The following is a 12307-nucleotide window of genomic DNA, read 5'->3' as shown; positions in this document are numbered from 1 at the left end:
CACGACAACCAGCATATGAGAAAAGAGGTTCACGCTACTGGTACGTACACAGTGGAATGGATCAGCTCCAGGTGTTAACTTTTTGTGAGCAGTGACTATGATCCCACTCTTCATAGACGGGGACAAGCTGTAAGTGCGGAAAGAAAAGCCACAGGTCATGAAAAGAATGGTGCTGTGTGTGCTCAATAGGCAGACGGGGCAATGGCTCCAGAAACACTGGTGGTGTGGTGCAGGGATCCTCAACCTTGGGTCTCCAGATGTTACTGGACTTCAACTCCCATAATCCCCAGCCTCAATGGCCTTTGTCTGGGGATTATGGGAGTTGAAGTTCAACAACATCTGGGGACCCAAGGTGGAGAATCCCCGGTGTGGCGAACGCAAGACCTCCTTTCCTACAAGATAGCCAGTTTGAAAAGCTACCCTACTGAGTTTCCATTAGCTGCCAAATGGGGTTGATCCTGGGGATCAAGAAACACCCTACTCTTATTCCCAGCTTTTCTTCCGCTTACCTATAGGGTTCTGATTCCATCGACTGGGCATGCAACAGCTTCTTGATCCCAGGGTCCAGGGCCAGTGCTCCCTCTAACAGGGGTTCCCCGATGATGTTGTCGACAACTCCCATAATCTCCAAGCCAAAGTCACTGCAGCTGGGGATTCTGGGAGTCGTAGTCAACAACATCTAGGAGTAGGGATGTGCACAGACTGCTGGTTCGAAGGTGGGCGGGGGGTAACTTTAAGGACCGGGGAGGGCGCTCTTACCCACCACCCACCACGTTTCCCCGGCTGTCACTGAAATCGGGCCCGCGGGGCGGTAGCATACCTCCTTGCCGGCCCGGTACATCGTGGACCGGAAGTGGCTGCTGCGCATGCGCACATTGGGACCAATTTTAATGACAGTGCCAGTGGGGGACACATGGAAGGGGGAGCACCCCCTTCAGTCCTTAAAGTTACCCCCCCACCCTCGAACCGGCCGAACCACCAGACTTTCGAACCGGTTCAGAGGTCTATAAAGGGCCATCGAATCTGTTCCCTGCACATCCCTACCTGGGAATCCCTGTTGGAGGGAACACTGCTCAGGGCTACTTGCATATCCAGCTTCCCACCTTCTGGGCCAATGCTCCCATCTTGCTGTATTTTTGTCCACTGGAAATGTCCCCTGTCCCCCTTTTTCAGCACCTGCCATACACTGAAAGCCCTTCAAAGGCTCCTCCCCTCCCCTAACCCTGCCCCCACCATGCTTCCTCTGACACACGCCACAAAAGCCATCCTCTGTGGTCTCTGGTCTTGCGGTAGCAAGCATGACTTGTCCCCTTAGCTAAGCAGGGTCCGCCCTGGTTGCATATGAATGGGAGTCTAGAAGTGTGAGCACTGGAAGAGATTCCCCTTAGAGGATAATGGGGCCACTCCGGGAAGAGCAGAAGGTTCCAAGTTCCTTCCCTAGCAGCATCTCCAAGTTAGGGCTGAGAGAGACTCCTGCCTCTGCAACCTTGGAGAAGCCGCTGCCAGTCTGTGAAGACAATACTGAGCTAGATGGACCAAGGGTCTGACTCAGTATATGGCAGCTTCCGATGTTCATGCTTCTACGTCCTTCCCACGGCCCTAACATCCACTGGCACTGTCTACCAGAAACCCCCTATAGTGGCACTCATGCCATCAAGCTCCTGTTTCCATTCAAAGTCAACCCCACCAAGTACCAGATACCACGCACAACTCCCAGAGACTTGCAGCATCAGTCTGGTGCATCACTGGGGACTAGAACTAGGGAGACCCACAACGGCCATGGATGATGGGAGTGTCAGTCCAACAGTTGGGGAGCCATGGTTGTGAACCCCTGCCCATGAGAGCAACTGCCGGAATGGGGCACTGTCTTAACTTCTGGCTTACAGGCTTCCCAGAGGCATCTGGTGGGCTGCTGTGGGAAACAAGAGGCTGGACACGATAAGCCTTAACTGCAGCCTATCCATCTGTGTAGACCAGGCCTGCTCAACTTAGCCCCCGCCCCCAGCTGCTTTTGAACTACAACTCCCATAATCCCCAGCCACAGGGGCCCATAGCCAGGGATGATGGGGATTGTAGGTTAACATCTGCAGGAGGGCCACATCTGAGCAGCCCTGGTGTACACAATCCAATACCAATTGTCTGACTCGGTATGTGGCAGCTTCCTCTCTTTCTATGCTAGCAAGGTGATTGATCTCTGTGTTGAGGCAGTATACCACTGAATACCAGATGCGGAAGGAAGGGAAAGGGGGCTTTTACCTTCATCCCCATTTGTGGGCTTCCCGATGGCTACTGTGGGGAACAAGATACTGGCCTAGACAAAATACATGGAGGACTAGTCTGTCAATAGTGAAATGGAACCTCCGTGTATAGACCGATAGGTAGCTGCTTTTTACTGAGTCAGACCACGGGTCCACCTAGCTCAGTATTGTCTGCATTGGCTGGCAGCAGCTCTCCAGGCAGGAGTCATTCCCAGCCCTACCTGAGATAGGGGAGGAAAGCTGGTCTGGTGGTGACTGATTGATTAAGTGGCATCATGTCAGGATGATCTGTCTTCCACTTGGCCTTTCAGGTCTCTCAGTGGTGCATTCATTGCAGAGTCATTGACTCATTGCTAAGATCATTGCTGGTCTGGTGGGAGCAAGCATGAATTGTCCCCTTTGTTAAGCAGGGTCTGCCCTGGTTTGCATTTGAATGTGTGAGCACTGTAAGATATCCGCCTTAGGGATGGGAAGAGCACCTGCAGGCTGGCATGCAGAAGGTCCCAGGTTCCCTCCCTGGCAGATCTCCAAGACAGGGCTGGGAGAGGCTGCTGCCTGCCGCCTTGGAGAAGCCGCTGCCAGTCTGTGCATACAATAGGGAGCTAGATGGACCAAGGGTCTGACTCAGTATATGGCAGCTGCCTATGTTCCTATAATGCTGTTTGATGAAAGATCAAAAGAAAGATGAAAGATCAGGGGATGGGGCTGTAGTTCCATCTGCATCTGCTTTGCATGCAAGAAGTCTCAGCTTCAGTCCCTGGCAGCATTTCCGGGCTGGACTGAGAAAGACCCTTGCCTGGAACCTCGGAGAGCTACTGCCAGTCAGAGCAGACAATACTGAGCTAGATTGACCAACGCTCTGACTCAACACGGGGCAGATTCTTATATTCCAATGAGATGCCACCAAGGATTGGACCTGGGACCTTCTGCATGCCAAGCAGGTGCTCTACTACCAAGTGATAGCCCTAATCCTCTGGGTTTAGCATACTTCGAAATAGCAATTACTGTGGACAAACAGTGTGCGCTTTTGCCCATCTCCTGCTTGTGGGCTTCCTGGAAACATGGGGCTGAGCACTGTGGGAAACAAGCAGGCTGGACTAGATGGAATTTTGTTGTGAGAACTGGGAGGAGAAGTAGCAGACCCCTGCCAACTGTGCAAAGAGGCCCCTTTTAAAGCGGTGATTCTCTTCTGTTTAGCAGGGGGAGAGCAACTGGCCCTATCCAGCCCCAGCACAGCCCTCCAGTCGCTGCTGGTAGTATCTAACTAATTAGACTGTGAGCCCTTTGGGGGCAGGGAGCCATCTTGTTTGTTTATTTACTTGATGTTTCTATGTAAACTGCTCTGAGGACTTCTGTTGAAAAGCAGGATATACATAACAATAGAAAGTGTAGCAGACGGACTTGGGTTCAAAATCCCTGCTCCGCTCCAAATCCTTAGGGCAAGGCGGAGCTGCCCTGTCTCCCTCCACCCTACCTCCCGGGGAGAAACCGCAAGAAATGGGAGGCAATACCCTGTTCCTAAGGTTGCTCTCTAGGGCAGGGGTTCCCCACTCTTGTTGGACAGACACTCCCATCATCCAAGGCCATTGTAAGAACAAAATGAGTGTGAGTGTGTGGGTGTACACACGGGCACACCTAGGTCCAAAGGCAGCCCAGACCGGAAGGGCATCGGAGGACCCCCACCCCTGCAAGGCCCACCTTAATTTTTTAAAAAAATTCCTGCTGCCACACTGCCACTGCTCCTGTCCCCAGGGAGGGGGGCTCCAGATGAGCAGGGGGGTTCCCCAGAGCCCTGCCGCTGCCCTGCGCCTGTCCTGCTGCCCCAATATTTGCAATCTTCACCGTGGGGGGGGGGGGCGGAGGGATGAGCAGCGAGCAGAGCAGGCCTCCCCCCATCCCCCGTGGTGGTAGCCGGTCCAGCGGGCATGCTTGCACTGTGTGAATAGGGAAGGTTACATGCCATGGTCTTCACATTGTGCAGGCGTGCCCGCCGGACAGACCACCGCTGCCATGGGGGTGGGGAAGGCCTGCTCCGCTCGCTGCTCATCCCCTAACCCATCCTTCCATATTAAAGATGGCAAATATCAGCGCAGGGCAGCAGGGCTCTGGGAGGCCGGGTGATCATTCGGATCATGCCCCCCAGGAGCTGCATGGACCTGTTCCTATGGCTAAATCCGCATATGTGTGTGTGTGTGTGTGTATAACCATGCAGCCTGGGGGCAGTGTTCCCTCACACTGGTACCCAACCAGAATTCCTCCAGATGTTATCATTATTTTAACCTTTTTATCCCGCTCCTCCTCCAAGGAGCCTAGAGTTAGTTAGTTAGTTAGTTATTCGATTAGAGTACACAGTTATGTTTCTTTTCACAACAAGAACTCTCAGAGGTAGGTTAGGCTGAAATGTTGCTGAACAACTCCCAGCATCTCCAGCTATAACATATTGTGGCTGGGGATGCTGGGAGTTGTAGTCCAGCAACATCCAGAGGAACCCTGGTTGAGACCCACTGCAAGGTGTGCACACACATTTTTTGAAGTCCTCTCCATTAATTTCCAATCCCATTCAGGTTGAATCAGGAAGCCACCCCCTGTTCTCTCTAATAGGGATTCCCACATGTTCACAACTCACAGCATCCCCAGCTGCAATGGCCTTTGGCTGGGGGTTATGGGAATTGTAGTCCACAACATCTGCCCCCACCTCCATGAACGTGCGCACACACTGCCTTGACAGTGCCGCCCAGAATGGATGAAAAATAGAGAACACTGTCCAGGGCTTCCCAAACCGCCCCCACCCCAGCTGCTGCTAGGACTACAACTCCCATCACCCCCCGCCAGGGGGGTAATGGGAGTTGCAGTCCCAGCAGCAGCTGTGGGGGGGGCAAGTTTGAGAACCCCTCAAGTGTGTGGGCCACGGTGAACGGGAGAAAAGGCCGGGAAAGGGAAGTATTCCAGGCAGGCCGGCCACCCGGGAAAGAGAGGAAGCCGTGAGCAGCAGCCGCCGCCGCCTCACCATGAAGTCCTCAAGCGGCCCCGGAGCCGCCGCCCCAGCGCGTCCTCGAAGCAGTGGATGAGGCGGCGGTAGCTGCCGTGGGTGGTGGTGGTGGTGGTGCCGCTGCTGCCGCTGGTGCTGCCATGCAGACAGCCCTTTCGCCGCACGGCCACCAGGCGAGGCCAGTTGCTGCCGCAGCGCGACAGGCCGGCGGGCGAACAGCCGCAACTCCCGACCCTGCTGCAGAGCAAGTTCCGGCTCCGCCTCCGGGACGCGGCCCGCCGCTCCCCCATTGGATGATTCAAAACCCCGCCGCCCGCGTGACCTCGCCGACCGCCCGGAGCGCTTCTGAGGCGCGCGCCCCCGCCCCGCCCCGCTAGGAGGCTGGGGGGCGTGGCGTCACAAGGGCCGCGGCCCAGGCCCGTTGCTGGGCAACGGGGGACGCGACGCTGCCCGCGGGGGCGGGGCCTGAGCCTGCGGGCTTTCCCTATTTCCAGTTACAGGTCGCTAGTAATGCATAATCCGAATCAGTACAGTCTCTGAACCAGCACAATCTAAGTGATTCAAAAAAGACTTCGCAGAGCTCTTTTTAAAATCATCATCTTCAGCACTACCCTGCGAGAGGGATTCCCAGATGTTGACTACAACTCCCAGAATCCCCAGCCAAAGGCCACTGCAGCAGGCGATGCTGGGAGTGGTAGTCAACAGCACCTAGAAATTCCTCTTAGAGGGAACACTGAAAGGGAACTATTTGTTAACTGAAGGATGGTCAAGGATGGGACAGAGGATCTTAAGCAGGCATGGCTTTATTAGGACAAATTAAGCCGTGGACGCGTAAGACCCTCCTTCCTCCTCCACAACCACGAAGCATGACTTGCCCTCTTGGCCAAGCAGAGTCCGGCCTGGTTTGCATTCGGATGGAAGGCTACATGTGTGAGCACGGTAAGATATTCCCCTTCAGGGATGGGGCTGCTTTGGGAAGAGCAGGAAGTTCCCAGTTCCCTGCCTGGCAGCATCTCCAAGATAGTGCTGAGACTCCTGCAATCCTGAGCTAGATGGACCAAGGCTCTGACTCTGTATATGGCAACTTCCTATGTTCCCTTTCCCTCTTCTCCAAAGACCTACCTCATAGGGTATTGTGAGGGTTATAATAAAAAGGCCTACATATAGTAGCCCCCCATGGAAGAGTTCATGGATATAGGGGCAGGGAGAGGAAAGGAGAGAAGGATACAGAGCAAGCTAGTGTGTTCCCCATAACAGGGATTCTGATGTTGTTGACTACAACTCCCAGCATTCCCAGCTGCAATGGCCTTTGGCTGGGAATTATGCGAGTTGTAGTCAACATCTGGGAATCTCTGTTACAGAGAACACTGGCTAAAACAAACCACCTGTGAAATTAGAAGCAGAACAGGAAGCTGCCATATACTGAGTCAAACCATTGGTCAATCTAGCTCAGTATTGTATTCACAGACTGGCAGCGGTTTCTCCAAGATTACAGGCAGGCATCTCTCTCAGCCCTATTTTGGAGATGCTGCCAGGGAGGGAACTTGGTACCTTCTGCTCTTCCCAGAGCAGCTCCATCCCCTGAAGGGAAAATCTTCCAGTGCTCACACTTCTAGTCTCCCATCCATATGCAACCAGGGCAGACCCTGCTTAGCTAAGGGGACAAGTCATGCTTGCCACCACAAGACCAGCTCTCCTCTCCCAGTTTAAGGAAGGGGGTTTAAAGGTTTGATGGTAGGAGCATTTCTCAGCCCTCAACCACAGACCTGGAAGGGAACCAATCATGAATGATAAACCACCCAGAGTACCAGCAGAATCTACACACAGCCCCAACTCAACACCAGCTCTGTTGCAGTAAGGGTGCCTGCAGGAGATCATTCCAGATGACCCAAGGATGTGAGCCACGCATCACACACTGTGCCTTAGGGGCTAAATGCCCTTCTGGATTTCAAATAATGAAGAGCAGTTCATGAGCAAGACTCCACCCATTCTTTATAGTATTATTTTACTGCAACACGAGTCAACGTTGCCCAGCAGCCTGTCTTTCTGACAGTCTCTGATGCAGGAGGGAGGGAAAAAGAAGACACTACAGGACCACGGAGGAACAAGATGCCTCTGAATCCCAGTGGCAGGGGAGCAACAGCAGGAGAGAGGGCATGCCCTCACCACTTGCCTGTGGGCTTCTCAGAGGCATCTGGTGGGCTGGATGGGCCTTGGACCTGATCCAGCAGGGCTGTTCTTATGGACTCACTACACTACTGTCCTCTATTGCTCATCTTCACTCCCCATCCCCATTGCAATACTATCTTACTTATAGGGTCATTTTATATGATTTCTATAATCCTTACATGAAGATCTTTGAACCCTCTAAAGAGCTATAGCAGAATTTGGGGAAGTAATAACCTGCCTTTCCCCCCCAAGACAGAATGAAGGCATGATTGTTACTACAATCATACTACCTAAGTATTCCACCATTGAAATGCTTTGAAACACAGGGAAAAAAGAAACCCCAAGATCAGGTCAGAGAACAGCAGCAAAGTTAATTTATTGCAAACGTTGTTTTCTCCTTATCACCGGGAGAAAAATAATGCAGTTTCTGAAGCCTTTGTACCACTGGATCAGCACACCGCAACCGTTTTAAGAAACAAAAGGTCAAAAAGAGGCAGAGGGAGCCATCTTCCGATCACAAACTGAGCAAACTTTTGTATCAGAAACTGACAACACACAAGACATTGATCCAAATCTTCCCGGACTTATTGATTTCTGTGAGAAAAGTGCCCCGGCAGCCAGAGGAGGACCCCCCACAAGTAGGCAACCTAAAATTAAAATCTACAACTTGCATTACATTGGAAACAAGTCTTACTGATTTCAGCAGAACTTGCAACCAAACAAAAAACCAGACAGTAAGTTTAGGACTGGAATATTAGGTGTGGAGAAATATATATTGTTTTAGCTCTCTTTTAAAAACAAAGGATGCAACTTTAAATTCCTGAAGACGCTTTCATTCAACAAACAAAAAGAAACTGACAGGGTAGAGGCAGGCTACATTTTAACTAAAATGTCACTTATACTGAAGTAAGCCTAGAACTTCAGCAGGGCTGTTTTAGTTTACAATCAACAAATCAAACACGTCAGATCAATCCACTCACCGCATGATGGCTCTGGAGTGCAGAGAAATACCACAGCAAGAAATCTTTTATTCCAGAACACTCCCACAGAGAACAATTCTCTTAAAGGAGAAAGCACTTTGGATTGTAACTCATGACTTCTGTGCTGAACAAAGTGGAATTTGGGAAACCCTGTGCCTTAGCAATAGGACAGCTGTATGTGTATTTACTTAAAAAGTTCCACTGTGTTCAATACTGCTTATACCCAATTCATGATTCACGTTAAGATTACTTAATGCCCACTGAAATTAACAAGGCCAAGTCAACTTGAAGGCACACCTATTCTACATACTTCACTCATTTTAAATGGGATCTTGTCTCCCGCTCCCACCTCTCAACATTTAATTGTAGTTTGGCCAGCAAATTCACAATTCTTTAGCAGAAATTCCAAATTGTGATTTGTCAGAGTTCCGTTAAAAATGGAAAAGCGTGAACCATGGTAAAGTCTAAGGGTGCCCTCCTATCTGTTCAGGCTGCTTTACATTTTACCACCCAGCACAGAGTGTGCACAAGCAACAATAATTCTTATGAGGTCTTGCCTTCAGTGGAGGAATTTTGTGATCGTTGTCCCTTTGGTGAGTGGCAGGTGTCAAGGATGTACTAGATTTCACTCTCTCCAGAACTCGGTTGTTTCTAAGCATTACGTTTCCAGAGATGTAAGCCTTTTCCCAACAGATGTCTCATAGTGATTCCTTATCAGTTTGTGTTCCTCTCTGAGATTTACCTGCAGGTAAACAGAGATGCCCCAGATGTCCGAGAAAGAATAGCCTTTACTCAGTGAGCAAGGGAACCATTTTGGATCCAATCACTCTGAGGAATGCTTCTGCGTCAGAAGAGGCTAATCTGCAGACGCTTCTCCACTATTCACTGAAGCGCCCACATCTTTCCATCTCCAGCAAATATTTCAAAATAGCCAGGAAGACATATAAACACCCAGAAATGCAACTAAAAGTCAATTCTCAATGTGGAAGGACCTCTAGCCATCATTAGAGTCCACACAACTGCACACTTAGCTGTCTTCACCGACTGGAATCAGAATGTTACTCAGCAAGTATGACATCTTGTGTGTACCCCCTAGGATTTTATTTATACCCTATGAGCTTCGTGCTTCTTGGTTCTACCACTTTCTAAGTTTCCCCCAAACCTTTACTAGCTTGACACTCTGCTTACACCCATTTTGGTCTAATCTGCGGTCTTTAATTTTCTTGCTTTTAAACTAAACTACTTCCCTAGGTGAGCTTTACTGCTCAACAGCGGATTTCAGCCAACCACATTGCCCGATTTCAAAACATCAGTTGGCAGCTCGGGCCTGCCTGATGGCTGCCTCCATGCGATGGTACCAAGGCTCAATCTTCGTGTTCGTCATCATGTCGTCAAAAGCCTCCAAGCCTTCCATCACTCGCAGGACTCCGTACACGGCCTGTGCAGACAAAGCAAGGAGTTTGCAAAACTGTGGGAAAGACATACAAATCTAGGGAGCAATTCCAAGGGTAACGGAATCAGGCATGTTCCCACTCTGGCCATGTTCCCACTCTAGCCATATGCAAAATTTAAAGTTGGGTAATTATACCCACTGGCAAAACAACGTCTCCTAGGCCACCTTTCTTTTTTGCATAATTCTTAAATATTATGTCTGAAACATGCAAGATATATTGATAACGGAATCAGAAATCAGGGGCACCATTTCTGATTCCGTTACTGACCATTTTGCCTGTTTCAGACACTATCTATAATATGCAAGGGTTTTGTAACCATACAGCCTAACGGTAAGAGATATTCTCTTGCCAGTGGATATAATATCAATTTGAAAATCTGCTTATGGATATAGTAATTGAAAAAATGGTAACATACCCGATTCCACTATCCTCGAAACTGCCCTAGAGTGCAGGCAGCTTAGTGGTAGAACATGTGCTTGGCAGATGGTCCCAAATTTAATTCTGTCCTCTCTACTAAGGAAGGAAGACTGGCAGAGACCTTCACCACAAAGACATAAGAAGAGCCCTACTGGATCAGACCACAGACCTATCTACTCCAGCATCCCCTTTCACACAGAGAACCACCAGATGCCTCTGGGAAGCCCACATGTAGCCCTTGAAGGCAACTTGACCCCCTCCCACTAACGCTTTGCAGCAACAGGTATTCAGTGGTATGCTGCCTCCAAATATGGACATTACATAGGAACACAGGAAGCTGCCATATACGAAGTCAGACCATTGGTCCATCAGTGTTGTCTACACTGACTGGCAGCAGCTCTCCAAGGTTTCAGGCAGGAGTCTCTCCCAGCCCTACCTGAAGATGCTGCCAGGGAGTGAACCTGGGACGAGCATTCCCTCTAACAGGGATTTCCAGGTGTTCGTTTATTCATTCATTCATTCATTTAACGTATTTCTATACCGCCCAAACTCATGTCTCTGGGCAGTTGACTACAACTCCCAGAATCCCCAGCTGCAATGGTTTTTGCTTGGAGATTCTGGGAGTTGTAGTCAACAACATCTGGGAATCCCTGTTACCGGGAACACTGCCTGGGACCTTCTATATGAAAGCAGATGCTCTACCACAGAGCTATGGCCCCATCCCCTAAAGGGAACACCTTACAGGAGATGTTGCTCACACGTGGTCACCCATCCAAATGCAAACCAAGTCAAACTCTGCTGAGCAAAGGGGGCAGTTTATGCTTGCCACCACAAGACCAGCTCACCGCTGAATGACAGAATAATCCTGAACAGCAGCAATGGACAGATTGTGTCCGTGTTGATCTAATCTCCCTTTGAAGCTATTGAAGCTAGTGGTCCTCGCCACTTCAGCATGGTTGAGCTCAACTGGCTTTTGGCCAGTTCCTTACCAAATCCGCCAGGTTTGGCTGGGCTCCCCCCATAAACATCCGGTGCTTGCCAATGGCTTTGACCCAGTCATTGGCTGCTTTGTACAAATCTTCTCTGACATTGTCTTGCAGATGGTGCCTGCACAGAGAGAAAGGTCAAGCTGGTCCATTGCCTGTCCTTTTGGATGCATAACCACAAAACAGTTCAACCGTTTAAAAGCTCTAACCACCCTTCTCTAAAAAGGTCAGGGCTGAATCCGTGTTCCCCGTAACAGGGAACTCCAGATGTTCTTCACTACAACTCCCATAATCCCCAGCCAAAGGCCACGGCAGCTGGGAATCGTGGGAGTTGTAGTCAACACTGGGGAACCCTTGTTACAGGGAAGAATGGGCTGAGTGACAACAACAAAAACTCAAGTCCAGAGATACATAGATGACAAATATTTATATACCGCTTTTCAATAAAAGTTCCCAATAAAACAAAACATTTACACCCCGCCCCTCTGGTACATTACCGCTCGGGGCGGCTCACAACATTTATAGAACAGTTACAATATAAAATCAGGAGGAATAAAATTAACCAAATTAAACAAGTTAAACATCCAAGCTAAAACCACAGTCAAAAATTAGCTTTTAAAATTCCAAATTAAAATCTTAAAGCTAAAAACTAAAGACTAAGGAACCTACCAGATATACACAACAGGTGAAACATTTAAAAGCCTCTTTAAAAAGGTGTGTTTTTAGTTGCTTCTTAAAAACACTGAGGGAGGGAGCATGGCGAAGCTCTTCAGGGAGGGCGTTCCAAAGCCGAGAGGCCACAACCCAAAAGGCCCTGTCTCCAGACCCCACCAACCAGATCTCTGTTAGTGGTGGGGCCATGAGCAGGGCCTGAGATGATGAGCAGAGGGCCCTGGCAGATTCATATGGGCAAATACGGTCCGACAGGTACCCCGGCCTCAAGCCATGTAGGGCTTTAAAGATCAAAACCAGCACCTTGAATCTAGTCCAGAAGCGGACGGGTAGCCAATGAAGCTGACCCAGGATGGGTGTAATACTCATGAAGCGATTTGCA

The 12307-nt window shown here is 50.0% G+C and overlaps 2 protein-coding genes across 6 annotated transcripts in view; both read right to left on the bottom strand.

Moving 5' to 3' along the window:
- ODF2 (outer dense fiber of sperm tails 2) overlaps window positions 1-9677 on the bottom strand; it is a 35457-nt gene extending 25780 nt beyond the window's left edge. Inside the window, exons 1-2 of one of the 4 annotated variants that reach the window (XM_053282405.1) lie at window positions 8954-9093; window positions 49-127 (exon numbers count right to left, since the gene is read on the bottom strand). In XM_053282405.1, coding sequence (XP_053138380.1) covers window positions 49-114 — 66 coding nt within the window. In that variant the 5' untranslated portion in view covers window positions 115-127; window positions 8954-9093. Of the gene's footprint in view, window positions 1-48; window positions 128-5265; window positions 5585-8953 lie in introns of those variants that run through there. The other 3 variants (XM_053282403.1, XM_053282401.1, XM_053282404.1) reach the window with 3 other exon arrangements.
- CIZ1 (CDKN1A interacting zinc finger protein 1) overlaps window positions 7768-12307 on the bottom strand; it is a 156629-nt gene continuing 152089 nt past the window's right edge. For both annotated transcript variants that reach the window (XM_053282430.1, XM_053282429.1), the window contains 2 exons: window positions 11257-11374; window positions 7768-9834 (listed from right to left, as the gene is read on the bottom strand). In XM_053282430.1, the coding sequence (XP_053138405.1) occupies window positions 9706-9834; window positions 11257-11374 (247 nt within the window). In that variant the 3' untranslated portion in view covers window positions 7768-9705. The remainder of the gene's footprint in view (window positions 9835-11256; window positions 11375-12307) is intronic.

The sequence above is a fragment of the Hemicordylus capensis genome, chromosome 17 (genome assembly GCF_027244095.1).
Source record: "Hemicordylus capensis ecotype Gifberg chromosome 17, rHemCap1.1.pri, whole genome shotgun sequence".
NCBI classification, from domain to species: Eukaryota; Metazoa; Chordata; class Lepidosauria; order Squamata; family Cordylidae; genus Hemicordylus; species Hemicordylus capensis.
This window is presented reverse-complemented; position numbering and strand designations above follow the sequence as displayed.